Here is a 27,155-nt window from a genome sequence, read left to right on the forward strand (position 1 = left end):
GTATGTATGTGTGTGTGTGTGTGTGTGTGTGTGTGTGTGTGTGTGTGCGTGTTCAGTGGGCCCCCTTAGCTGTGTGTGGTAAATCATCACTTCAAGGGCATCACCCACTGTTTTTTGTGATTTTGTAGGCCTTTGTGTATGTGTGCGCCTGTGCAAGTGTGTGTGTGTGTGTGTGTGTGTGTGTGTGTGTACATGCTAAATCTCTGTTTGTGTGTATGCCTTCTTTATGGTAAGATGTTGCATTCAACCTCTGTTTCTCACTTTAGGCGTGCAGCAGGATATGATTTGAAAGGGACAGTTCACTCAAAATGCATAACTCATTGTTTTATTTTTCTTTGCTTTCTGCTTTGCTTTATTTGACTGAGGACACAATTCAATGTATCAACATATGAAATAAAGGTGACAATAGGTACATACACTATTCATTCTTCTTATGGGTGCACGTGAAAATGCACATTGCTGTAGATCCGGAAAACAAATTGACTTTACACCCCCCACACACACTTGCTCTCCCTCTCTTTCTATCGCTCTCACACTTTCAAAGAGAAGGTGTTTCAACACCTGAAGACTACAGTGGAGAAACATAACACTCCCAGACGACCTACATACACTGCAGTATCATCTCATTCCTGTGTACGCTTCCGCACGCACACACACACACACACGCACACACACACACACACACACACACACAAACTCACCTGCATTGACCTGGATATTCTTTATTTCATGCAGACACGCTCTCTCTCTCCCTCTCACACACACACATGCACACACACACACACAGAAAATGAGTCAGTCCCATGAAACAGGCACGCTCAGGTGCAGACGGATGTACGAGACCTTCTCTCTCTCCCTCTGACAGAATTAGGTCTCTCTCCCACACTCTCTCTCTCTCTGTTGAGGGAATGAAATGTCATCTGGCCTGCTGATTGGGCAGTGAGAGGCCCGCTGGGAGGAGAGAGGGAGAGGTGATGAAAGGATGGGCTGGCGAAACCAGTCTGCAGCCTTCATTGTGTGCAGGCGCGGTGGCAGACAGCTCTGTCCGGGGTCCTCGGTGCTGCCTATTGTCGGAGCGTCTTTGTGAATCTGGGTCAACTCCAGAAGACTGTTTCCCTCACAACAAACTCCGTCTGCATCCGTCGACCGTTGATCTCCGCTCCCTCCGCCTCTCGTCCCCCTGCTCTCTCGTTCCTCTGATTATTTTATCCCTCTTTCAGTGTCTGATTACTTGGCTCTTTTCCCTCTTTCTCTTCATCTTTCATTCCATCCGCCCATCTCATTTACACACCGAGCTCTCTTGAATAAAGGAGGGAAAACATTTGCCTCGGCAGATCACTATTTTCTTAACACAGTTCCCCCTCTCCGCTATCCTCCTGCAAATAGTATTTTATTAAAGCTAAGCATCGATTGTTTCTGATAACACAGAGATAACAGATTTGGACTTATTCTGCTGTATTCCATTCTATTTTATTTATTCTATTGTCTATTCAGTGTAACTCTGACACTGGCCAGACTACTGCTATAAAACAACTGGACTGGTCCCAGTGTGTCTGAGGCCAAACCTCTGAGCTCATTGACTGTTGTTTCAATGTGTGTGTTCCTGTGAGAGGGCGAGAGACATAGGGAGGGAGGGAGAGAGAGAGGGGGAGAGAGAGGGAAAGAGAGAGAGAGAGAGAGAGAGAGAGAGAGAGACGGAAAGATGGAAAGACAGGGATGGGGGGTTGGGGGGGGGGGGGCAGACAGGAAATGACCTCCCTGAGAGAGAGGGGGCTTCCCCGAGGGCTGCATTTCCCTCTCTCTCTCTCTCTCTCTCTCTCTCTCTCTCTCACACACACACACACACACACACACATGCACACACTCACACACACAGAACTATAAGACTAATGTCTGACTATGATGTCTACCCATAGATATGCATGAGAATGAGGCTAATCATGGAGCTTTGTGGGCTCCTGCTCTGCTGGAAATACAAGGAGCTTACAGCTACAACAGTCATCCATTAGCTCGGCTCTGGAAATCATTGCATCACTTGTTTCTCAGGGGCGGTTAAATAAGCGTTTGTGTGCGTGTGTGTGTGTGTGTGTGTGGACGCATTTATGTGAATGTGTGTGTATGAGTGAGTGAGTGAGTGAGTGAGCTTTATGACTGTTTGTCCTCCCCATGGTTGACACATCTCCAGCCGTGGTCTCATGAGTCAGTTTATAGCAAAATAGAAAACTTTGTCTCAAATTGATGATTATAACATGGAGATTGAGTGGGCGCATGTGTGTGTGTGTGTGTGTGAGAGAGAGAGAGAGAAAGAGAGAGAGAGAGAGAGAAAGAGAGAGAGAGAGAGAGAGAGTAATGTTGGGGAAAGTTACTTTTAAAAGTAACAATTTACACGACAACGTTACTTTTTTAAATTAAAAGTATTAAGATTTTTATTAAGAGTAACTTTTTTATTAAAAGTAACTCGTTAGCCTATAGAAGGCTACTTTTGCGTTTCCCACTTAAACTGTGTTTTTGGTCACTTTACTCTGTTTTTAGGACTTTTTTCTATTTCAAGCTTTTCTCTACTTTTTTGTAATTTGCGCTAACAAAAAATGGAACAATGTGAAATAAAAATAAAAGCAATAAAAATAATCTAATAACGGATTACAATAATAAAAAACTAACGCGTAACGTTACTAGTTACCAGAAAAATGTGGCCTAATCTGAGTACCCCTATGTGTGAAGGGGTAAGCACTCTACCTCATGTGCCATAAATGTGCAGATGTCTTGGCAACGGCACTGCGTGCTTTGCACACACCGGGGCACAAACCTTCAAAGTCCACAGCACAGAATCATTCTTCAGTCTGCAGACCTCTCTATAAGCTCTACACATGCCCCGCTGCACCGAACACACATTCCCCCTGCGTTTATTTCCCGGACTTTCAAGTTGCAGATCTTTAACTCAGATCTGGCACCTCGCCTCGTCAGTCTTAACACACACATCACGACCCGAATTCCTCCCCTGCAAATGTGAACCATCTGTGCTCCTCGCGACCCTCCCCAAGCAGCACAAGGCGCGTTAATGAGCGCATGTGGGTAAATTATAGTGAGGCTGCATGCTGATAGTGTTCCTACTGTACGGAGTAGATGCAGGCTGCGTTGTTGACGTGTTGATCGCCATTATGCTTGTTCAGTAATGTCTATAATAAAGTAATAATTAATTCGGTCAGTCTTTGTAAGCCGACAGATGATCGTTGGGTGTAGTGGGGAGCAAAACCCATCAACGAGCATGTGTGTAGGATAGCTACAGAACTAATTGTCATATATCACATGCAAGTAAATACAATTCAAGTGTGAATTTTAGGAATATTTTTCGTTCTTTTTTTTATTGTAAGTGATCCTGGTTTGCTCCATATGCGCTCTAGTGCGAGTGAATCCAAGAGCTCGGGGTCCCCGTGGGACTCTCCGTGGGAAGGAAATCTTCCCGTCTGCTTTGTCCATACAGAGGATCGGATCCAGATCCGAGACCCCCGGTGGCTGCGGGGGCGCGCAGAAAACTCGGTCAAAGGGTTTCTCAATCTCCCTCTCCCTCACACACTCTCTCCCTACCTCTTTCAGTTTAGGCTACTTCTCACCATAGTTTCAGATATATGCAATAGTGTGCGTGCGTGTGTGTGCGTACGTATGTGTGTGTGTGTGTGTGTGTGTGTGTGTGTGTGTGTGTGTGTGTGTTTGATTGCCTGCGCGCGCGCGCAAAGCTCTGGACCCCGTGCGTCAAGAGTTGTCCACATCTGGTTTTGGCAGAGACGTAGAGTTGCAGGGGAGGGACTATCTTTTGTGTGTGTGTGTGTGTGTGTGTGTGTGAGAGAGAGAGAGAGAGAGAGAGAGTGTGTGTGTGTGTGTGCGTGTGTGTGTGTGTGTGTGTGTGTGTGTGTGTGTGTGCGTGTGTGCGTGTGTGTGTGTGTGTGTGTGTGTGTGTGTGCGTGTGTGTTAGCGAGTGAGTGAGTGAGTGTGTGTGAGCGCGCTCTGCGCTGAACTCTGCTTTTCTGGAGCTCTGTAATTTGCAGCAGATGACCACTTGGGGGGATGGAGGCTTATTGGGGAGGTGAGCGTTTCCTCAGACGGCATTAGAGCGCACTGCACAAATTATTTTATTCTATGGATAATCCTGTTTAGTGATGGACCCGGGAGCTTCTCCGATGTGTGCAGCACTTTTCTCTCCACTTTCCAGTGCAACAAGTGGATAATGGACGTATCAGCCTGCAGTGTGAGAGAGGAGAGGGGCGACTGCACCTGAACAACACAAAGCGAATGCCGCATCAGACTCCGGCTGTGCCAACTGCCTTGTGGGAATGGATACCGGGAATTTCGTGGCGGTCATATGCCTTTTCTTGCTGTCGCTCGAAGGGCTTATCACGTCTGCCCCGGCGACGGGCTTTTGTCCCGACCGCTGCGACTGTCAGCACCCACAGCACCTCCTGTGCACCAACCGCGGGCTGCGCACCGTGCCCAAAACCGCAACCCGGGTCCCCGAGGAGGTGCTGGTCTTCAGCCTCGGGGGAAACTTCATCGGCAACATCTCCGCCTTCGACTTCACACGGTACAGTAACCTCATAAGGTTGAATTTACAGTACAATCAAATACAAACCATTCACCCCAAAGCATTTGAGAAGCTCTCCAAGTTGGAGGAGTTGTACTTGGGACATAATCTATTACCAACAATACCCACTGGGACTCTACAACCCCTGAAGAAATTAACTATTCTGTACAGCAATAATAATGACATCAAAAAAATCACACCAGAGCTCTTTGCCAACTTGGATAGCCTTGTTAAACTGCGTCTGGATGGCAACGCAATAGAGCTGCTGCAGGACTCTGTTTTTAAGAGTTTGACTAATCTACACTATCTCCATCTGGAATCCAACCAGCTGCAGCACATTCACAGAAACGCATTCTCGAAGCTCACCAACCTGCGCTTCCTAAACCTGGCCCATAACAAGCAGTCAGCCGTGCGCAATGTCTTAACTTTTTCCCAACTCAAAGTCTTGACAACTCTCCTGCTCTCTGAAAATGAAATTCAATACATCGGGAACCACGTCTTCCAGAATCTGAAAAAGCTGTCCAAACTCTCCCTCAGCAACAACAAAATCTCCCGTCTGGACAGCGGGGCTCTGAAGGGACTGTCGAGCCTCAGAGAGTTTCTGATTGACGGCAACGAGCTGGAGGAAATCCCCGCCGCTCTCCTCGACCCTCTGGAGCGCATAGAGGAACTGGACTTCAGTCGCAACCGGATTTCCAACGTGGACTCTTTGGCTTTTACACAACTTAAACATCTGAGAGTGCTGAAGCTCAAGAACAACTTCCTCACCAGCCTGTCCGGTGACATTTTTGCCCTCAACAACGTGCTTTACGACTTGGATCTCCATGGCAATAACTGGACTTGCGACTGTCGCCTGGAGGAACTAAAAAGATGGATGACCTCTGCACACTCTCAGGGCAAATTGTTGACTGTTTTCGTGCAGTGTCATCACCCGGCAACTCTGAGGGGGAAATATCTGGACTATGTGAACAGCTCCCACCTGCAGCCCCTCGGGAACTGGACCCACTTGTGCGGGAGCCAAGCCGGGCCTGAGGAGAGCCGGGGAGGGGGGGTCCTGGAGAAGGAGGTGGAGGACGGGGGGAGAAGAGAGGGAGATGCAACGCTGCAGGAGGAGACAGGGCAGAAAGGTGGAGAAGACCAGGTGCAGGAGGAGGGGGAGGTTGAGGAGACAGAAGCAGGAGACTTGAACAGGACAGGAGAGGGAAGCAGGGAGGGGGTGATGAGGAGAGAGGGAGAGAAAAGGAAGAGAGAGGGACAGGAAGAGGTGGGAATCCAGGGAGACCAAGGGGGTCCAGAGGTGGAAGAAACCTCTCCTTCAGTGGAGAGAAAGAAACCAAAGAAAGAGTCAGTCAGCCCGAGGTCACGTGCTAAAGGTAGACGAAGGTCAAATGCCATTTCGAGAACAGATCCACCAGCCTTTTCCACACTGACCACACCAGGTCTCACTGGCAACCATGACGGACACCCTGATGATCCAAACACAGGGCTCACCACCGCTTCTCCCGTCCAATCAGGAGAGAAATTTGATCTTCTGAGGTCAGGTCAGGAGGAGGCCCTACCTGTGATCACAGACCCGTGTGTGTTCAACCGCCATTTCATGACTAATGTGTCGGTGGACCAAGTCACCTCTAGTACTGTCACCGTCCACTGGACCACCAGGGAGCATCACCGCTACACACCAGGACCCGGCCCGGGGATAGACGAGGTCCACTACCGGGTTCTGTTCGACCGGTTCGGCACGCAGGACCGCTTCCCCCGCTACGTTTACGCCCACGGCGCAGCTCGCTCAGTGACCCTTCGCGAACTCACCTCAGATGTGACCTACATGGTGTGCGTGGAAGGGGTGGTGGGAGGGTCCGTGTGCCAGGTCGCACCCCGCGACCACTGCGCCGGGTTGGTCACTCTCCCGGAGGGGCGCAGCCGAGGCGGCGGTCTGACCTCTGACCTCCAGCTGGTGACCGTGGCCACGCTGGCCGGGAACGCCGTGCTCCTGCTGGTGATCGGCGGGGTCTGGCTGGGGCGGAGCCTGAAGCGGAGGTTGCAGAAGAGGAAGTCGGCGGTGCATGTGCGGCACATGTACTCCACCCGCCGACCGTTTCGTCCCGCCATGGCCACCGCCGCGGTTTCCACTGACTTCACCTGCTACCAGAGCAGCCGTCCGCCACGACTCGGGCCGCTAGAGGAGGGGGACCTCATCGAGTTCCCCTGTGACCGCTTTCTTGACAACAATACTGCTCGCAGAGACAGTGACATGCAGAGATTCTCTGACTAGAACCATAAGAACCCTGTAAATGTTACCTGTACATTAAACGGAAGTGTGTAGCCCCGGCTGGAGAGGGGACATGCTGTGTGTTGTGTTGCTATCCGTATAGTGTAGCTCAAGGCTTTAGAATGCAGAACTAGAACTTCACTTGACACAGTGCAGTATCACACTAAAACCACGGGAGTGTTTGTGGTCATGAACAAACCAAAGTCAGCGGTCTCACCATTTTGTCTCTTTTAACCACAAGACAAACACTGTCAGTCATTACGGCAGGACTAAAGTGACAATAAAACAGCTGAGCTCATCAGGACCTTCTCAGACACTAGAGGAAGTCGACCCCTCTGACTCCCTCTTCCTGCTTTGTGTCTTTCCTCTTTAATTTCCTGGCACCTGCAAGTGTTTCTAAATGTGTGACTTGGTGTGAGTGCAAGTGCGTATGCATGTGTGATTGTTCACTGATTTCAACTGGTGCTAATATTGAACTCATAGACATCATAATGTCTCTTCATATGATTTTGTACAATATGTAATGATAGCTGCTGGTTGGCAGGAAAAAAAATTCTTGTTGTGTATAACTTCTACTATGTTTTTATACTTTTATATGGAACTTTGTATTATTCTGCAGTACATGAAGGAGAAGTAAAATCCCCAACAATGTGACTGATTTGTCTTGAGTGTTTGAGGATGAATATGGTGCAATATTCACATACATAATAGATATTACTGTTTCCATGGCTGACACAATATATTTTAAGCCACTCATAGTATAAAGCAGAGGGGTGTATATTTCAACTGAGAGTGGTAATAAATGAAATATGACACCTACTCCTACAAAAGGCCTTCTGACATTAAAGTAACACACACTATTGCATATCATTGATGTTATTAATTGTCTTGAGCACATTACAAAATATTAGCATTTATGTCATTTGTGAAGCAATGGACATATTCAGTGTCAGATAGTCAGTGTTTTTAGAAAGAAACCCAATCAATCTGTGAGTGTGAGATGGGAATAAGAGAGTATGAGTGTAATTGAGAAGTGTGTGTGTGTGTGTATGTGTGTGTGTGTGTGTGTGTGTGTGTGTGAGGTGGAGTGTACACGCATGCATTTGTAGGCTATGTGTGTCAAGCAAGATGAAGTCTGGCAATAGTTAAGCCGGCCCTTTGTTTGAGTAGACAGGGTGGAGTACCTCCCACACTTAACCCAAATCACACAGACACACAGACACACACACACACACACACACACACACACACATATATATATATATATACAGTATGACAGAGCCCTTTAGAAAAGTGTTACCATAACAGCAGACAGTCAAGAGCTCAGAACAGGAAGACATCAAGACATCTGATATAGCTCTCAGTGTTCTGCACTACAGTCGGCTATTCACAAGTAGCAGTAAATGAAGTCTTTCAGTGTGGTATAGTGCCCTTTACTGACAGTGAATGTGGTCAGACAAATTAAACTCCAGAATAAACAAAGGGGGAAAACACAGCATTTCTCATCATTGCTTTGTCATGTTTCACATATTAAGAGAGCAGCCATTACTTTAACTTGGCTAAACATAAAGCAGGCTGTGGTCCACCTTCCAGTCCACTCCACTGTCATGGCAAACCACTAACAAAAACAGTCACTAGATGGCAGACTAGACCGTATATGTACAGAATCACATTTCTTACCTCACTCTGATTACTGAGACTAACCAGCAATGGCCACTCAAAATCTTCACACAATTTATGGTACCACAAAAGATTTGATTCCTTACAAAATCAATAAAAATCACAAGGAGATACCAAGAATAAGTGTTTTTATTTTAGCATTAGATTTACAGCGATTGTCAACATCTGTACAGTACAAAAAGTGTAACCTAAATAAAACTGAGCAAGGACTGGAGACACAAGTTGCGGTTTAGAAGCTATTCTAGTGTCTTAGGGCAGTTATGATAAAAAATACTTGTGTAGGAAAATATGAAGTGCTTCAAAGAGATATTGTACAATCAGGTATCAAACTGCTCTCAAAGAGAGACGTGGGTCTGCTTTACAAGACTATGAAATTAGGACATCTTAAAATAAACTAATATTTTTCTTTTTTTTTACAAAATACACAGTTGTATTAGTTTTTTTACAGTCTGCCTCTGGATCTAAAAGAAGGCGTAAGGCGTGTACTTGCACTCACTCAGTTGAAAAATACAAACTGATACATAATATAGGTCTTGTTGTTAGGACATAGTGCAAGATATAAGAGCAAAAGGTTCCGAAATAAAGTGTTATGATGATTACAAATACATAGTCAATGGGTAGCAGGCAATGGTCAGATTGTTGTCAACAGAAACAGACATTTTGTGAACATACATAGGATCCAGTTGCCACGTGTCCATCTCAATTTTTAACAGTAAATGACTCAAGGCTTTTAGAATTAGTCATTTTTGCACCTGTCATGGAAGAAAAAGGCGTATGGCTCAGTATGTGGCTTCTGTCTCTTGTCTCCTCTCCAACAGATCAAGAAAGGGTGTTAACAACATTGAAAAATACCCTTAGGCGTGTTCATTTGGACTCATGAAACCACCTATCCAGTTCAAAAGTTCATCTATGTACACAGTAAAGAGGAGACAAGGGCCTGAAGCTAGGTGAGACATTTAAAGCGCAGTTATGACAGGAGGCTGTTTCAGTCTAGTAAGGTCCCTCTATGTGATGAGGGCTAGTGTCCCGGGTGGTGGTCGTGCCCTGTGTCGCCTCCTGCAGTCGAGGAGGTGGAGATGCTGTTGTGTTGGATGGCCTGCAGATGAGACCCAGGACATGCAGGGGCGGGACTTCCTCCTGGGCTCACCCCTGCAGCTGGACACAGAGACAGCTGTCAATCACAGTCCGCGATCCTGCGTGGTGTGTGTATGTTTGTCCGTTTGTTCTGTGCATTTGCTTGTATGTGTGAATGTGTCTCTGAGTGTGTGGGTGTGTGTGTGTGTGTGTGTGTGTGTTTGCATGTGTTTACAGGCTACAGTGCATGTCTTTTTGTAAGCGTTTAACCATAAGGAGAACGTCCTCAATACCAACTTTAATAACACAGCTAAACAGCGAAAATGAATAAAAACTCATTACAGTTCAGATTAAAGGAAAATATCTCTTTTATTTTGACATACGAATACTGTACATACAGGTAAATATACAACAATAGAAATATATGAATGTAACACATGCCAATATTGCATCCCTCTTTGTACTCTAACAAAACATAATGGATGCTTTCATTTAAGCCTCAAGGTGCAGAGTGTCTTTCAATATCTTTCATTACAGGTCAGTTACAGGTTCAACTGGTACTGAACATGAACTTTAGCCTGCCTGGAGTGCAAGATGGGCATGGTCTGCGCTTTGTTCCATGCTAGGTGCATGCGAGGCAAAATAGCAAAGTAGCATTGCAATCCATTGCATTTCAAATAGCAAATCAGTCTAGGTCCGATTCATGACATGAGTATGAAACATAAAACTAGTATTCCCTTGAAAAGAGAATAAAGAGTGCAGCGCTTACCGCTGATTGCTTCTCCATGGGAATAAGAGTGTGTGTGCTAGTACTTGGAGACGGCGGGGTGAAAAGCAGGGATGTGCTTCTTAAGTGCTTTGTAGTTGCGGCAGTGGCGTGCCTCAAGGTACAGTACTAGGTCCCGAAGTGTTTTTTGGGGGGGTTGGTTTGTCATAGCAGGACAATTACAACCATGGGCTGTTTCTCGCCTGCATATATTCACAGGGGACATTTTGGGGATGGGATAAGGTAGCCGAATTATACCCTCGGTGGAAGGTGGAGACGGCCGGTGTCAGGCGCTGGGGAAAGCTGGTGAGATTTCTAGAAAGGGGTGCGGGGTGGGGGAGGGGTGTTACTCACTGGGGTACCCCTGCGCCTCTCTCTGGCGGGCGGTGACGGGACAGTCCTTGTGGGTCAGCAGAATCTGCTTCAGTTGACCCACCTCCGACCTCAGTGACGTCACCTCGTTCTGGGAACACATGAAGAAATGAGCGTCAATGGAGGTTGCGTTTGTGTGTGTTTTTGTGTGTTTGTGTGTGGACAGTGTGTACCTAGGGATACCTAGGGATGGGACTGGTATATATCACAGTAAAAAAACAATAACGGTTATGACACCGCCACTCATTTTATTATCGTGACCACTGTGATAATTGTGCTCTCGTCTGTCATTATTGATGTTTTATTTTCCGCTAATAAAAATTATATTCATGTTGCTGACTGAATTGATACAGACCAGTAGCTCTTTATTTGAGACTCATTTGACTTCATGTAAATGCTGTTATTTGGATTTTTATTTGTGTTGTTTAAAACTATCCTTACAGTTTCTATAAGCTAAACCAGCATTTTATAATTTTGTTATTAAGAAAAAAGTCAACTGTCTTGTGATAGGATTAGTTTTTAAATGATTGAAGCATCTGTTCTAACAGTTTTCATGTTTTTAATAATTATCAAGATAATATCGTATATCGAGATAATTTTGGTCAAGATAATTGTACTATGAAAGTTTCATATGGGCACAGGTACCGACCTGTAGCTGCAGGTTTGTGTGCGTCAGCTCCTCAGCTTTCTTCTCTAGCGAGGACACCCACACTTTCCTCTTCTGTCGGCAGCGGGTGGCTGCGGCTCGGTTACGCTCGAGAAACTTCTGTCTGCGCTCGTCCGGGTCCTGCTCTAATGTCCTCCTGCGACGACCGCCTCCTCCTCCTCCACCACCACCACCACCACAGCCACTACCAGGCTGCACTGCATGCTGGGAATGGGACTGCTGGGAGGACTGCATCTGCTGCGCCACCGGAGATACCTGCAAACACACACATTCCCTGAAGCTGACACGGGAAATATGAGATCAGGTGTTATTTGTAATATCAAAGTAATCAGTAAACTGTACCTGTGCTGGAACAGAGAGGGGCGGCACATGAGGCGAGCCCTGGTGCAGATGGGATGGCGGTGATTGGTGAGCCGGAGCGTGCGGCCCGTTCCCTGACTGGTGGAGCTGGCGGCTGTGGGTGTTCCCCAGATGCTGCGGAGGCGGGGCATGGCATCGCTGTTGGTAGGTGAGGGGCGGAGCTGGAAGCGGATGGTGATGAGGATGGTGGTGCTGCAGCGGAGGTGCCTGCTGGCGCTGTGACATCATCTCCATCATGTGACCCATGGATGTCATGTGGTTGCTACTGGTGACCATTCCTGCATGGTGCTGTTGTTGTTGGTGGTGGTGTCCCATTGACTGTTTGGATCTCTGTGCAGAGGGTCAAAGGCCAAAGGTTGCCTTGAGATTAATATGTCAAATACAGTTGTGATGTATACTAGTAATTGTCAAAATGATTTAAAAAAAATTATGTATGATAGATGGTCTTATCAGAAGGATGTTTTTTAAAAAGTTTATCCATACAATGATTATAAATGCATACATACTGAAGGTTCAAAATTGTGTACATTGGTTTAGGAGTCGGTACTGTAAATCTGGTGAAAATATAAGGTTTGCTTTTGGGATTTGGGATTATAATTCTTGAAAATGGGTGCCTCTGTCAAATCTATCATGCATCTTTTTTTTATGCATTATAGCTTAACTTGATAATGATAGGAAAGATGGGGGAAAAAGATGATATGACATGTGACAAAGGGAGGGGAAAGATAAACATCTCATCTTTCATCTGAACTGAGTTATATTTCTGGGAGATAAACACAGCGGTCACTGGAGCGTCAGAAACTGACATTCCCATGATATCTTGTTTATTTTCACCCCTTCTCACCTAAACTGCATGATCTTTCTGTGTTTACTATGGCCTCTAGGAATGTTACAGACAACCAGTTCCCACTGTGGGATAGTTCAAGGACCTGTGAAGCAGGTATGAGTGGACCATGTAGTCACACCTTAGATTTGGGGATTAAATTATATGAAAACGATTGATTTCATCTAATTTTCACTGTTTTCTGGATCGGCCAATGCATGCTGGGATAGGCTCCAGTCCCCCATCACCCTGAATAGGAATAAGCAGGCAATGAATAGATGAATGTTTTCCAGACTCATATAATTCTTAAGTCATAGTTATTTGCTAAACATTATAGAAGCTCTTTTTGGGTCTCAATGAATTTAAGGCACTTTTGGTCATTTATGCCTATATAATTATGGTGTGAATAATTCAGTGCAGTAATACTCCACTTCCAAACCTAGTGATGAATGTGATGGAGGACAAATGACGACAAATTCATGAATATTGCCACTCTATTAGGTAGGTATCATTAGGCAGAGATGGGAAAAATAGTAAAAAAAACACCCACATCCAAATATCAAAATGGCATCCAAAGAAAAAGTTCCAACCAAAATGACACTATACAGTTACCTGATGTTTCAAAATAAAAGGGAGGAAGGTGGGGCATTGGGTGCAATATAATATTAATTGCAGGGTTTTATAGTAATCTGATTTCTTCTAGAAAGTACTCCAGCCAAAATACAAATTACAAATTACACAAAAGTAATTAAACACATATTACTAGCATGTTTCATTACAATACTGCCCATTGCTGTCACTATGTTCCTTACAGGCTTATTACATGTTTGGCGTTACATATGAGGAGCGCATGTTATACGCAGACATCGTCCAGCTCTCTCAAAGTGGGTGGGATTTTTTTTTTAGCCCCACCACCATCAAAATTAGTAACAGGACATAAGCTCCTAACCTAGGGGCCACCTCGGGTCAAACAAGGCTCCCTTGCCATCAAAGTAGCCTAACGTTTTCTCTAGATCCCCTCGATGTCCTGCATTTATGTACAAGAATGTCTCAATATTACTGAAGTGTTCCATAGTAAATAAGTAAACTGTTGCCAGCCAAACAACCCCACTTAGTCCATCATCGCCGCCTACTCCTCCCCAGCCGTGAAGACAACTGTAGATAAGGGGAATAATGTGTTCCAATAAATGCCTCGGTCTGCAGCTTGATACCTTCACACTTTATCATTCCCGCGTATCATCTGACTAAACACACTGTAAGAGCTAAATTAAACCTCATCTCACCTTTCTCCTACACTCAGCAGAGGAGAGAGAGAGAGAGAGAAAGAGGGAGAGGGAGAGGGAGGTCATGTTTGGAGCATGACATCACCCCCCGCCCCCACAGCACCAATATTACTATCGCTCCCTGTTACACAATATTTCTTTAAGAGAAGAAGTTTATTTTTTTCGCATCCATTCAGCGGTGAAAAAAGGGAGCACATTTAGCGGGTGCCAAGAATGAGGTCAGTGAGTTGTGTGTGCCAGCTCTACCAGCCAGCCAGCCAGCCTGCCAGTCAAACACACACACACACACACACACACACACACACACACTAGACAGGACGGGGCACGGGTGTTTCAGCTCTGTTTACTACATAGAAACACCCTGACACCGTGGCCTATGATTACATCATCGATCTCTACTAGGACGGGATGACACACCAGGTTGATATTTCTGTCTGAAGGGATCAGTGAATGAAGACACATACTGTACGTGAAACACTGATCCACTTGTCAAACGTTTACTTTCCACCCTTCAGACCACTCCAATAAAACTGGCTGCAGAGTTACTGTACAACACAGGCATGTTAATACACTTTTTTTTTACTAGTTCTAAATGCAGAGTCCTTTTGTCATACTTTGGAAATGCACAACACAACACTTCACAAGACTGAATTAGAACAGAATAGAATAGAATAGAATAGAATAGAATAGAATAGAATAGAATAGAATAGAATAGAATAGACCTTGAGAAGTTGATATTTTGAGATCATTTAATACACTTTTGGTTGGTAGCTCTACATACAGATTCCTTTGTATAGTCAGTTGTAGTACTTTATAAAGGATTACATGACATTAGTCTAGGCTAAACTAAACTAGATTGGACTGGAAAAGACTAGACTAGATTAGACTAGACTAGAATAGAATAGAATAGAATAGAATAGAATAGAATAGACCTTGAGAAGTTTTTGGGGATATTTTGAGATCATTTAACACTTTTGGTTGGTAGCTCTACATACACAACATGGACAACATGGTACAAACCTAGACTAAGCTAAACTAGATTGGACTGGAAAAGACTAGACTAGACTAGAGTAGAGTAGAATAGGTATTGAGGAGTTGATGTCTACTGTTTCCAACTAGCCCAAGGCTCTACAGTTTTCTTCTCTAGTGAGGACAGCGTCATCTTGAGTACAACCCAGTGACAAAGCTCTGCCTGTGTGTGTGTGTGTGTGTGTGTGTGTGTGTGAGAGAGTGTGGGCGCGCGCGTGAGGCTCAGATTTGAACCAGCGACTTGAGAGGCTCTGAAACCTGAAACCACTCTTCGTTCGCTACTCCATACAGGGTCTGTGCATGAGGTCATATCCTGTGTGTGTGTGTGTCTGCCTGTGTGTGTGTGTGTGTGTGTGTGTGTGTGTGTTGATAGAGGGCGCTTCACACTTTTCCCTCCGAGGTTTTGGTATTGCTTTTGATTTCACACATATTTTTAACAATTCATACTGTATACACCTCGACAGAGGAAATGTAAAATTCACAGTAAGGGAGAGTTTGGGAGCTTGTTGATATAAGGAAAAGAAAACAACAAGGGAAGTCAGGGAGAGCGTGGAGATTGTGACTTCCTCTAATCCAGACCGGAGTGTGTGTGTTCAAGTGTAGAGTTACACTCTGTTTCCTCTCTATCCTGATTAGAAAGGAATAAGGTTTGCCAGAGGCAGAATGGGGCCCTGTGTGAGTGTGTGTGTTGGGGTTAGACTGATGCTGTATATCAGTTTGCCAATATATCGGGACGATATTGGCCTTTTATTAAAAATTGGATATCAGCCAGCCAATGCTGTCCACCTTTGATATGATGGAGGTTCCTCCCTGACCACAGTGAATGTTTTTATTATTATTATCATTATTATTATTATTATTATTATTATTATTATTATTATTATTATTATCATCATTTTTATATCAGATATCATTCCAGTGTGATGTGGGAGGATTTTGTTCAATTAGCTTCAGGGGTGCCAGTCCATAAAGCCTATAATGAAATCTGCCTCACCCTGCCTAAAGAGCTGCTAACCCAGCTAATTTCATTAGTATGGCTTTCAATAGAGAGTTTTAGTATCACATCATTGTCTGAATGCTATTTCAGAGGCTGTGGGAAATACTCAATCCTTGTAATTTTTGGGTAAAGAAAATGTATGAATACAACAATATACTAGCTATCAACAGTGTCAATGAAAAACATTTGTGTCAAAAACATTTGCACCGGTATCAGTCTTCAAAAACCTATATCGGTCGAACCCTAGTGTGTGTGTATGTGTGTGTACATACTGTGTGTGTGTGTGTGTGTGTGTGTGTGTGTGTGCATGCCTGGGCTTGTATCTTTCTTATCTGGCCACAAGAGTCTCAACTCGTTTCATGAAAGGAGAATGCTTTCAAACTCAGTGATCGGTGACTTACTGGTCAATACTATCGACACAGATCACCTTTTAGAATTCATATTCTGCATGTTATCGCCATAGGAGGAGAAATTAACCAAAGGAAAATATGTGTGTTTCACCCCAACTGGTCAGTACCTGAGGCGAGGAACAGGAAGGGTTGTGGGCAGGGCCTGGTATGCCCATTATACCGGACATCTGTCTCTCCATCTGAAGAAAAAAAGAAAAAAAAATGACACAAATATAACCTTTCAAATCGGGGTAAGAAAAAGCTTTAACACAAAGATAACCTCAAGTACGAAGAGTTCCCCACACGGTCACATCCATCTAGAGTTTGACACTTGATTAATTCATCCGCAAGAGTGAAGTGACTTTTTCTGTCGGCCATGAATATTTCTGACTCGGGGTTCTTGACCACTTTGGCCACTATAGCTGCATCTATAAATCATATGCGTTGCGTGTCTGAATGCGAATGTATGTGTGTGAGCGCGAGTACAAACCCGGTACTTACAGGCATGTGCTGAGCAGATGCCCCTTGCATGGCGGGGTCTGGCAGGGTGCCAGGCATGGAGGCTGGCAGGGGTTGTCTCTGTCTGTTCCTCATGTGGAGGAGGGAGGACAGCGGCCCGGGAACCGGCCTGTGGTCAGCCACAGAGAGAGGGAGGGGTCATGCCGGAGCGCTACCCACAGCTAGAGTTTCACTAATCCAAGGGTCAGAGAGAGTTGCAAGTTGAAACATTTATAGCCGGGTCCTAATGGCAGACCAAGGTGAGAGCGAGATAGATGTGGGAGGAGTAGAGGAACATGGTGAAAAAAGTCAAGGTGGAGAAAGAGGTGGATGGAGGGAGGGATGGATGGATTGGAAGAAACATGGCATAAATGGAAGAAGTGATGAAAGAGGGGTTAGAGAGACCGTCCTGAAACTGGAATGTCTCAGGTTAAATTCTAGCAGTGTTCTTGAGTGAGACGCAGAACCTCCTACCTGCTCACTCAGTTTAAGTCAGTCTGGACAAGAGCATCAGGTACTAAACTTTTAAATGAACATGTGTGTGAGAAAAAGGGCAGAAATTGAGATTAGACATGAAGCAACGCTAAATTCAGACGAATGACAGCGGAAAGTATGATGAGGTAAAAAAGAGAGAGAGGGGAATGAGAGATATGGAAAAAAGTGACAGATTGAGAGGGAGGAGAGAGGCCTAGGGATCACAGCGGGGAGGCAGAGTCCCGGGGTGGCATGTGCTGACATAACGCTTTTGGCTCGCGGCCAATCAGACGGCGTGGGCCTCCCTGGCTGCGCTGAAGTCATCGCTGATGATGTCACCGCCGAATCTGGGGTATGCAGCCAATTTAACGTACAACAAAGTACAGACAAACCAAAACAGCATTTCCTAACGTAACCACAACAGTTCTACCGGGCCTACCGCCAGACACTCGGAGACTGGGTCGCTATGGAAACCGGTGGTAAACACGAGGGGAAACAGTCGGACACCCGATCCAGGGCTCATTTAGCAACACTTAGCTGGTTTCACTGAGCAACATGCAGTCTGGCTTCAGCTGGCACTGATTTACTGTACCATGATCGACTGTCAGCTCTCTCTCCGCTGTCCTGTCGTGTCCTGTCTGGTCCTGGACAGATGTTTGGAGCTTATTATGTCATTCACTACTTATGGTACCTTGACTCATCTAATCAACTGCAGAGATGTGACAGAGGCCCTTTAAATACTGTTTATGCCGCGAGCAGAAATCAGTTGCTAGTGGGTCCCTGGAGGCTTTTATTTTGACGGTCCTGGGTGTCAGGGTGACAGAATAACTTTCATTTCAATCCTCCTTGGCTGCAGAGTTTTAAGAACATAAGAACAGTGTTAATCTTCTCACAAAATTCTTGACGAAATAGTTCACTAATGTGTTTTTTTTAGTCAACGATGACTATGACGAGTAGAAACTGTGTACCACAACAATATAAGAAATAATTTTGATTATTTCTATGTATGATGAAAATATGACAAAACAAAAAACACTGCAGGACACCATGATCTGTTTTTTTTGTTTGTTTTAATTTATTATTATTTGTTTGTTTGTAGTATTGTTTTGTTAAAAGCAAACTTATCAAACCTATCCACTCACATTTACTCTTGCAGACTTGCAAACAAAAATGCATGCTTATCATTGGAGACATGGTTTATTATTATCCAATCACAGGCATCCACCAACATACAGAGCGCAACGCCTGTTTGTCCATCTTGACAGTGTTACCAAAAATATCAGACACCTCCCAGATGTGAAAGTGTCCAGCTCCCAGATTAAAAAATAAATTAGGAAATGTCTTAATATTGCAAATGTGATAAAATGCACTGGTGCTAATTTTTATAATCTGCAGTTAAGAACTGCTGCAGCAGGCATAATTTCATCAACTATAATGTTATTATTTTTGTCTAAAATCATATGCCATTTTAGTCAGTGAGTAAATTCAGTGAACGTGCCTATGACTATACGTATTTAACAATGGAGTGAAAATGAACACCCATGTTACACATATATATATATCTATATTAATCAGATATTCAGATGAATCAGTATCCACAGAGTTACACAAAACCAAAGTTGAAAGGTCAGGGAGAGTGGGAGCAGCTGCTGGGAGCTGGGCAGATGAAAGACAGGAACTCTTCTAATCTGTCTGCTGAACTGGGCGATAACCAGGGAGCCATGAAGCTACACAGGCACTGAGACTCCAGTCTGGCTCTGGGTGAGACTTAACTGGGGGGGGGGGGGGGTACATGGGTGGCTGCGTGGCTGGTGTCGGTGGAGGTGAGATGGTGGGGTGTTACACATCGATCCCCTATCTCTCTGTAAGGTCTTTCTATTTACTTCGCTCTCTCCGTCCTTTGACATTCTCCCACTCTTTTTTCCCTTCTTTCTCTCAATTCATTAGTGCACTGATAAATTATGCATGGGGAAATGTCAGTCTGTGCCAGACAGAATGAGTTATACTACCGCCAAAACAGGAGGGGCGAGGCAGGGGAAGGGAGATGAAGAAAGGGTGAGAAAAGGCAACATTTACAGGAAATATACGCGTTTGTGATAAAGAGAGAGAGTATGGCTGCATGGACGAATGGATGGAGTCAGATCTGTGTGCCTGTGTGCATGCTGCGTGTTCAGATCATGCCTTGACGTGTGTATGTGTGCGTCCGTAGCCATACTCACCCTGAGTGTGTGAGGGTGGAGGGGGCCTGGGTGATGACTGAGCCGGACTGGGAGGAGGACAGGGCTTGCTGGGCGGCCAGGCTGCAGCTAGGGCCCATCATGGAGCCGCGGGGCTGGGGGTGCTGCAGGGGATGGGTCTGGGGGTGGTGCAGCGGTGGCTGGGGAGGCGGGTGCTGAGGCTGGGGTGGGTGCTGGAGCTGAAGCTGGGGCTTGAGCTGATGCTGGTTCAGACAGGATGACCCATTATGAGACAGAGTCTGTGGGGGGAAATGAGAAATGAGTATTTCATTCCAGTTCAAAACACATGCAGCGTATGTTTTTTGGTCAGAGATGATGGTGACGATGATGTGTGTGTGCATGCATGCATTTATTTAGGTGTGTGTGTGTGTGTGTGTCTGAATGTGTTTGTGTGTTTGATGCCTAGCTGTTTAATTTACAGGGGAGAATGTGATCGCCTGGTGTGTCTTTCCTGCTGCAGGTCAGATATCTGCAGTCGTCTAATTGGGCCTGTCTGCTGTTATCTCTCTCACAAGCAACTGTCACTCAAAACACTAACCTGACAGACCTCACAAGCAAACATTTATCTGCAAACCTCAGGAATAAGGCACAAGTCTGGATCGTTGGTTAACTCTTGCCTCCTAATCCTTTGGGCTCTCTTCAGCCACAGGCGGTCACAGGATAGGGGATCATACTTGTTTTCTACAAGATTTCCCATAGTTTTTGTGGTTTTACCTGTTTGCTCTTTTCCTCTTCTTGTGCCTGCAGAAACTCTTCCTCTATCTCCTTGAATAGACCGACCTCTTCACAGTTCCGCAAAAATCGGGTTGGTGTCGGAGTCTGGTCTGGAAGCATTACATACAAATGCAAGCGAACGCACGCACACACACACACACATACACACCAAAGAAGAAAGACACAGGGTCATAAAAATGGTCCTTGCATGTATCGCTGCCTTTTAGTCTGTCCTGCTTGAGTCTATGCTCTTTCTAAATCAGCTGTCATCCTGGTTGTATCACCAAGGAGACAAACAGGCCTCCCCTCAGCCGCTCTCTCTCTCTCTGTGATAAGATCAGTCTGTCTCCCTGGGCCGTCTAAACATGCAGGGGTCAAAGGTCAGCTGGTCTTTGTTTTGACATGAGGTTTCCTGCAGGAGGCGTGACAGGCTGCAGGACAGGGAGACAGAGAGAGAGAGAGAGGAGGAGAGAGAGCGACTGGAGAGGTTGGAGGTTATGCTGGTGTTTACATCCAGACAGACAGCTGTTTCCATGGTAACAGACAGTGTCACGTGAGAGTGTTTTGACCAGGAGTCTGTGCAATGTATCATGGCAGCACAGTGTAGAAACTGCATCATAAAATGCTTGACTTGTGAAGTCATTCATCAGGCATCTATCTTGCGTCCTCCATTAGCTTTGCAGTGGCTGTTGCAGTCTGTTTCTCCCTAATTGTTGGGTTAAAAATTCAATTTTTGCCAACTTGATTGTCTCAGTGGAATAACAACCATTACAATAATAATTCATTGTACATGCAGTGTGCACTAGGACTCGACAGATATGACTTTCTGAAGGCCGATGCTGATATTATTGAATTGAAGCTGCTGATAGCCAATATTTTGCGCTGATATCTTTAAGTTTGACCATTTTCATCCCAAAAAATTACAAGTATTCAGTGTTTTCCCAGAATCTTATTCTTGTCAGGGTAGAGAAGCCTCTGAAGCAGCATTTAGACCATCAAGGGACACTAAAACTCTCCATTTAAACCCAGGATAATGACATTCTTTTAGCAGCTCCTTAAGGCAGGGTGACCCACCCCACCTATTCAATCTGGGATACATTCAGTCTTTAAAGTCACAATGAAATGAAAAACCACAACCCTAAGCCTCACCTTGTTAGATAATTTCCCATGCCATAATATACACCTATTTAACAATAAATGTCAAAACATTTACTAAATTTGTATTTTCTTGCATTTTAATATCAAAATCCCATTACTTTTACTTATTGGAAAACAGTGTATCTTTAATGGTGACCTCATGCTGTAGCTACTAGGAGGCTTACATAAAATTCCAACCGATAAAACCATCACAGATTTTTGAACAGTCCCGCCCCTCTGCCCCTCCCATCAAATAAAACTGCCCTTTCTTCCCAACTGGTATCCCATTGGTTTACAGTTTTGAATGATCCCTCCCTGTGTTGTGTCCCGCCCCATCATCTGTTTCAACAGGAAATACATCACATTAAGGAAGAATATTTAATAAACTGATATATTGGTCACACACACACACACACCTCTCCCCAACCTGACTGGCCTAGGATTCAATCCATCTCTCTTGCACCTCCAATTCTGTCTCCCTCACCTCTTTCTCACCGTCTAAATAAAGAATAAAATATTTAAGGCTAGTGAACGACCCCCTTTCCCCCCGTCCTTCTTTTTTTTTTTTTAAACAAAAGTGGGGCTTCTATGATGGTTACCTCAGTATGCTTGGTCTAATCTGATGGGGAGTATACTGTACATGCTGCAACATGAGCAGCTCTGTTTCAGAGCACAGTCTATCTGTGTGAAGGAAGCCTGTATCAAGCTTATCTGATTTCATACTGTATAACGTAGCGTCATCATTTTTTCATCAAGCACTGATCCTGAAAAGAGGTCATCACGTACACACACACACACACACACTCACTCACACGGTCACACACACACAAACAAACAATCCAGACAACAGCAAAACTGAACGGCAAAGAGAGGAAGAAGAAAGGAGCTTATGAGGAAGTGAAGGGGGGAAGCTGTGCCAATATGGGGACTAGTTAAAAACGAAATATCGCCAGAGGATCAGAGTAACCACACACACACACTCTATACTATGACAACCAGCTTGACTGTGAACATAAGCGGTGAACACGGTGAAGCTTCTTGGTGGATGCGGGATGGAAGACAGGTTGTCTCTGTTGTTAGTGTCTTGTGTGTTGTTGGTCTGACCTGTAAAAGCGTTGTCCGTCTTGATGGCGGAGAACTTGAGGGTCATCTCATGCTTGTGCCTGTGGATCATCAGATGGTCTTCTAACTGGAAGCGCTGCAGCACAACCAGAGATCGAGAAAGATGTGAAGAAAAGCATGCAATTGTATTGTATTGACAAGGCACACTGAATGAGATATTCAGTTGAATCAGTTGAAATCTCCTCATGTTGCCTCTTAGCTGACTAATCCGTCATTATGGTCTTAGTCAGTAAAGAGTATTTTAGAGTATTAATCACTTGAGATGAGTTTTTTTCCACATCCTGTATGAGTTATTTAGTCAATATTATAAGCACATTTTTGGCATCATAACTATGTATTGGTCTCCACTGATTTATACAACATTCAGCGTCTATGCATAGTTGTATTTAATTTTACAGATTTGTTGATTAAATGGAGTATTCAATTAGTCTGCAAAAGCCTAGGACTATCAGCCTGAATATCCATATATTGTGCCCACAGACGCACTCACTCACACACACACTGTACAATTAATCACATATAACTGTACAGTGTGATTTTACTCTCCACAATTAATAATAATTGAATACTGGCATATCGGCAATATTGAAACCTTTCATTTGACTTGGAAAACCTCCTTTTGTTGAAAATAGTCAAGATGTTGATACAAGATGCAAAAAGTGCAGTAAGACTAGCAAGACTAATAATCATGCTTGATAATGATGATCACATAATCTAGCAAAACAATCAGGATTTTCATTGTAGTCATAACTGTGCAGCCCTAACACACACACACACACACACACACACACACCACTGACCTGAGAGCAGCCCGGGGCGCCGCATACGTAGGGCCTGTCCTGTTCCTCATTCATGTCACACACAAACCTGCACAGGCAGATGAACAGAGAAGACACATTGCATGATATTAGCTTACCCTGCTACATCATCATCTGAGGTGAACTTCCACTCTCAGTTCACACCTTTAAACTAAGTGAAGATGATTTCATTCAGGAGGCAGCCAGTCGTGTCAGAGTCACTCTCCATTCTGTATTTCTGCCTCCATTGAGAGAATGCCTTCAGGTAAATCTTTCAATCTCAGCTGCTACAATACGGCTGTGCTCCTATCGTCTCGTGTCTTTATTGTGGCAGGGACCTGTAATGAGGCAGATGGCGTGGATGATGGATGTTCCACCCTCAGACAGAACCTTATCTTGTGGAAAATGATCCCTTCAGTGCCAGTGGGATTGCGACACACACTGTCTCGGGTTCTGACTGCCTGACAGCGTTACTGTATAGGTTCTAGTGATTTTTATTAGGACACATAGTAGAATACATAGATTGTTTTTTCCACCTTTCACTACTTATTATTATTAGTTAATAGTATGTATGGGACCTGCACTCCAAAAGATCATCAAAGTCTTCAGAACATCATGATCTTTAGTTTTCATGTTTAGTATGTGTGCAAACGTTCCAGCCTACTATCAGGGCCTCATCATGACATCAGTTAATATTATGAGTGTAATGAAAGGATGCATGTTTCCCATACATAACATAATCTATACAAGAGAAAGCAAACAAGTGAGTGAGAGACAAGCAAACCAGTGAGAAATGTCTAAATTGGAAAATTGTAAATACAAATAGAAAAAAGAACGCAACGGCAAAGTCGCCTGCAGCGCTACCCCAAGCTTGACCCTGCATGTCGGCCCTCTGGTGGAGATATGAAACTGGCGAATTGGGGGTGGAGGGGGTTGGTTTTGGTAATTATGACTCATTTGAAGTGCTGCTGTTGTTGCTACTGCTGCTGCTGCTGCTGGCCCATCATTTTCCACTGAGAGTGAGGGAAGCCGTCAACTCCGTGACCTCAGGCATTCCTCCGAGTTGCGTGTCAGCACACAAGATTCACACACTTGTATCGAAGACCCAGAGGTCAACAGGGCGACCCTTCCTTGACTTTCATCCTCATACATACATGCACGCTCAGGGATAACTGCAAGGAGGAACGAGAAGCGAAGTGATAAGTCAGTTTGGGGGGTGATGGTAATGAGGATGAGGATCGGTGTGTATCAAATTGATGATATCCACCTCTATAAAGACACGTAGACACATGTTCACAGGCACACACACGTACACACACACCCTGGTGCTCTGAAACTTTTGGTTCGCGTGAGCGGATGGCGCTGAGAAGACAGTAAAGTGGGACCTGATGTTATGGGAAAGAGTGAGAGCTTAAAGAGAGGAGCAAGAGAGGGCGAAAGTACATGGCTCCATAAGAAATGGATAGTGACGGGTGGAGAGTGACATCGGGCCGATGGAGAGAGAGGGACGGAAAGGGCAAGTGGCGGTGAAGGATGAAGAGAGAGAGAGAGAGAGAGAGAGAGAGAGAGAGAGAAAGAGGGGAGGACACACTGAATGGAAGAGAGGAGAAGGAATGAGGGTGGGAGGCGTCAGAGGGAGGGAGGCTGTACTGTACTCCTGACAGGTTTGAACCTGCCTCGGCCCCCATTTTCCAGCCCCCCCCTCCTCCACAGGCAAGTAGAGGTGACTTCATAGGTGTGTGTGTGTGTGTGTGTGTGTGTGTGTGTGTGTGTTTGTGTGTGCTACAGAAAGAAAAGAGTGAGCAAGAGAGACCACAAGAAAGGGCAACAGACAGACAGACAGAGAGATAGATAGATAGATAGATAGATAGATAGATAGAGAGTAGGTCAGTCAGTCAGTGAACTTCTCCGTCATCATCATCACCATCACCACCATCATCATCATCATCATCATCATCATCCATATGTCTTAGCACCTGACAGCAGTGTAACGGAATAGCTTATTTTTTCATATCAGCCCTCTTTTCAGCAGCGCTTGTCCTACAGTAGATTAGCAGAGTCAGCACATTTCCAGCAAAACCTTCTGTCAGTGTGGTTACATCAACCGGCCTGCAGAATGACGTCAGTCTTAATACATAAATCCAACAACAGACCCAACAACATGTTGCCAATACAAGATGAATTAGGTCAGTGTTGAAACAAATTAAAATGTTAGGGGAACTAAATTATTATTTCTCCCTCATCGCTGTCATTGCTCTACACTCATCATCATCATCATCACAGCTGGGGTATGGTGACGCGCGCGCGCGCGCGCAAACACGCACGCACACACACACACACACACACACACACACACACACACACAGTTAAAAAAAGTTGGAAAATCACCTGTGGGTATGGGCCATCCAAAATATCCAAAATAATCCAACTTCAGTCCCTCACTACTTCTCTAAGTTCCCATGTTTGATGGATGAACGTCAACATCAAACCGTCCGCGCCGGAGCTTGGAGCTCATTCAACTCAAAGTAGCGGTTTTAGACCAACAAATCCTCCGACAGGCTGTCAGTCCCAGCGGCTAAAGAACATGACCCGATGTGTATCGCTCCGTAAGCAACCTGTCCAACTCATAAACAAGCCCGACTCAGCACGGCTGGGGAGTGCAGTCACACCCCCCAAATAGACACTCGCGCTCAACCCGTCCGCCTGATGATGAGACTAAATGGGACAGCCAGCTAGCAAGTGCCCCCGTTAACTTTCCGGCAGCGTTAGAAAATCGTATTCTCCAAACAAAAACAGTCCGACAAACTCTGGCCAGCGTCAGAAGAGCGCTTCCTGTGGAGTTTAAACAGTTTTGTGAATGAAAGTTTAGTTGCGGAGGCTTACCTACAAGTACAGAGGGACAAGCGGCGCTCGAGAGAGGAACCACGTTGGACTGGAGCGAGATTACAATACGTTCTATTTACAGAAGCATTACATCACCCCCCGGTGACGTCACGTGGGATTCCTGAACTTCTAAATCATTGCGGTCCCGTCCGGAGAGGGGTGGGGGTGTGGGGGGCGGGGTTTTAACGATACCGGTAGTCTCGGGGAGGGGGGCGTGCGGAGAGGGAGAGAGAAGTGAACGGGACGGCGGACCGGACTGACAGACGGGCCAGACAGACACAGATGCCGACAGACCACACCAACAGCAACGTGACGGGACACGGGACAGGCCGGTGGGACGGAGGGGGCGGGCGGTTGAAGGACTGCTTTTTCCCCCCTCGGTGTCTGTCTGAAGCGGGACGTCCCGACGTCTATATCAAGTTTATACGCGAAAAATTAGCCAGCTGCCAGATTTTCATAACTTTTTCATAGGTTTTGTTGTGGTTAATATATTATGGTGTAGGTTTTTATCAAAATGCTATGATAAAAAAAAAATACATAAGCTACGGGCTTGTAATGAAGTGCGAAGTGAAAGTAGGCTATGTTCTGTCCCGACAAAATAAAACTAAGAACATGGTGAATTTGTAAAAGACAAAAAATAAATAAATAAATAGTAATAGCCTACTAACGCTATACTAACCGTATTACTTCTAGTACTACTTCAACAAATAATAAATTATTGTGATTATTATTATTATTATTTGTTCGTTTATTTATTTTTATTTTATTTAAAATAAGTGTGTGTCTAAATTGCAGTTGACTGATTATTATTACTGATTCTTATGGAAAATTATTATTTTTCCACTATAGTTTAGACAAAACCTTCCCATCACCATCACCACATCCACCCTCACTAAATATCTCCTGAGCTCAAGCCATTGTGGTAGGAATGAGAGGTGAAATGAGTAACAGAGCTCCTTGGAGTAAATAAGTGATGACCAGGGAACAGAGTAAGAGCAGTCTGTCTTA

General features: G+C 44.9%; 2 protein-coding genes across 5 annotated transcripts; one reads left to right on the forward strand and one right to left on the reverse strand.

Moving 5' to 3' along the window:
* Positions 1–4,251: 4,251 nt before the first annotated feature.
* tril (TLR4 interactor with leucine-rich repeats) lies at positions 4,252–7,471 on the forward strand. Its single transcript, XM_071919287.2, has one exon. The coding sequence runs from the start codon at positions 4,329–4,331 to the stop codon at positions 6,846–6,848; it is 2,520 nt and encodes an 839-aa protein (XP_071775388.1). The 5' UTR covers positions 4,252–4,328; the 3' UTR covers positions 6,849–7,471.
* Positions 7,472–8,670: 1,199 nt separating this feature from the next.
* Positions 8,671–26,173, reverse strand: LOC139927222 (cyclic AMP-responsive element-binding protein 5). Of its 4 annotated transcripts, none has more exons than XM_078290586.1 (11): positions 26,148–26,173; positions 23,268–23,334; positions 22,450–22,543; positions 20,209–20,318; positions 19,477–19,733; positions 16,787–16,913; positions 16,414–16,485; positions 11,747–12,094; positions 11,387–11,659; positions 10,720–10,828; positions 8,671–9,680 (listed from the first exon to the last, which is right to left on the reverse strand). In XM_078290586.1, the coding sequence occupies exons 2-11, from the start codon at positions 23,319–23,321 to the stop codon at positions 9,544–9,546; spliced, it is 1,581 nt and encodes a 526-aa protein (XP_078146712.1). In that variant the 5' UTR covers positions 23,322–23,334; positions 26,148–26,173; the 3' UTR covers positions 8,671–9,543. The 4 variants fall into 4 exon arrangements, with proteins under 4 accessions (XP_078146712.1, XP_071775383.1, XP_071775384.1 ...); XM_071919282.2 differs by having other exon boundaries at positions 25,653–26,165; XM_071919283.2 differs by having other exon boundaries at positions 26,152–26,156.
* Between the last annotated feature and the right edge of the window lie 982 nt (positions 26,174–27,155).

The sequence above is a fragment of the Centroberyx gerrardi genome, chromosome 19, assembly GCF_048128805.1.
Source record: "Centroberyx gerrardi isolate f3 chromosome 19, fCenGer3.hap1.cur.20231027, whole genome shotgun sequence".
Classification (NCBI taxonomy): Eukaryota; Metazoa; Chordata; class Actinopteri; order Beryciformes; family Berycidae; genus Centroberyx; species Centroberyx gerrardi.

Coding starts and splice junctions, on each gene's coding strand:
- tril (XM_071919287.2), top strand. CDS start 4,329: ATGGATACCGGGAATTTCGTGGCGGTCATATGCCTTTTCTTGCTGTCG.
- LOC139927222 (XM_071919282.2), bottom strand. Junction 16,486..16,786: donor CATCTGCTCAGCACATGCCT/GTAAGTACCGGG, acceptor TTTTTTCTTCAG/ATGGAGAGACAGATGTCCGG. Junction 11,660..11,746: donor CCCTCTCTGTTCCAGCACAG/GTACAGTTTACT, acceptor GTGTGTTTGCAG/GTATCTCCGGTGGCGCAGCA.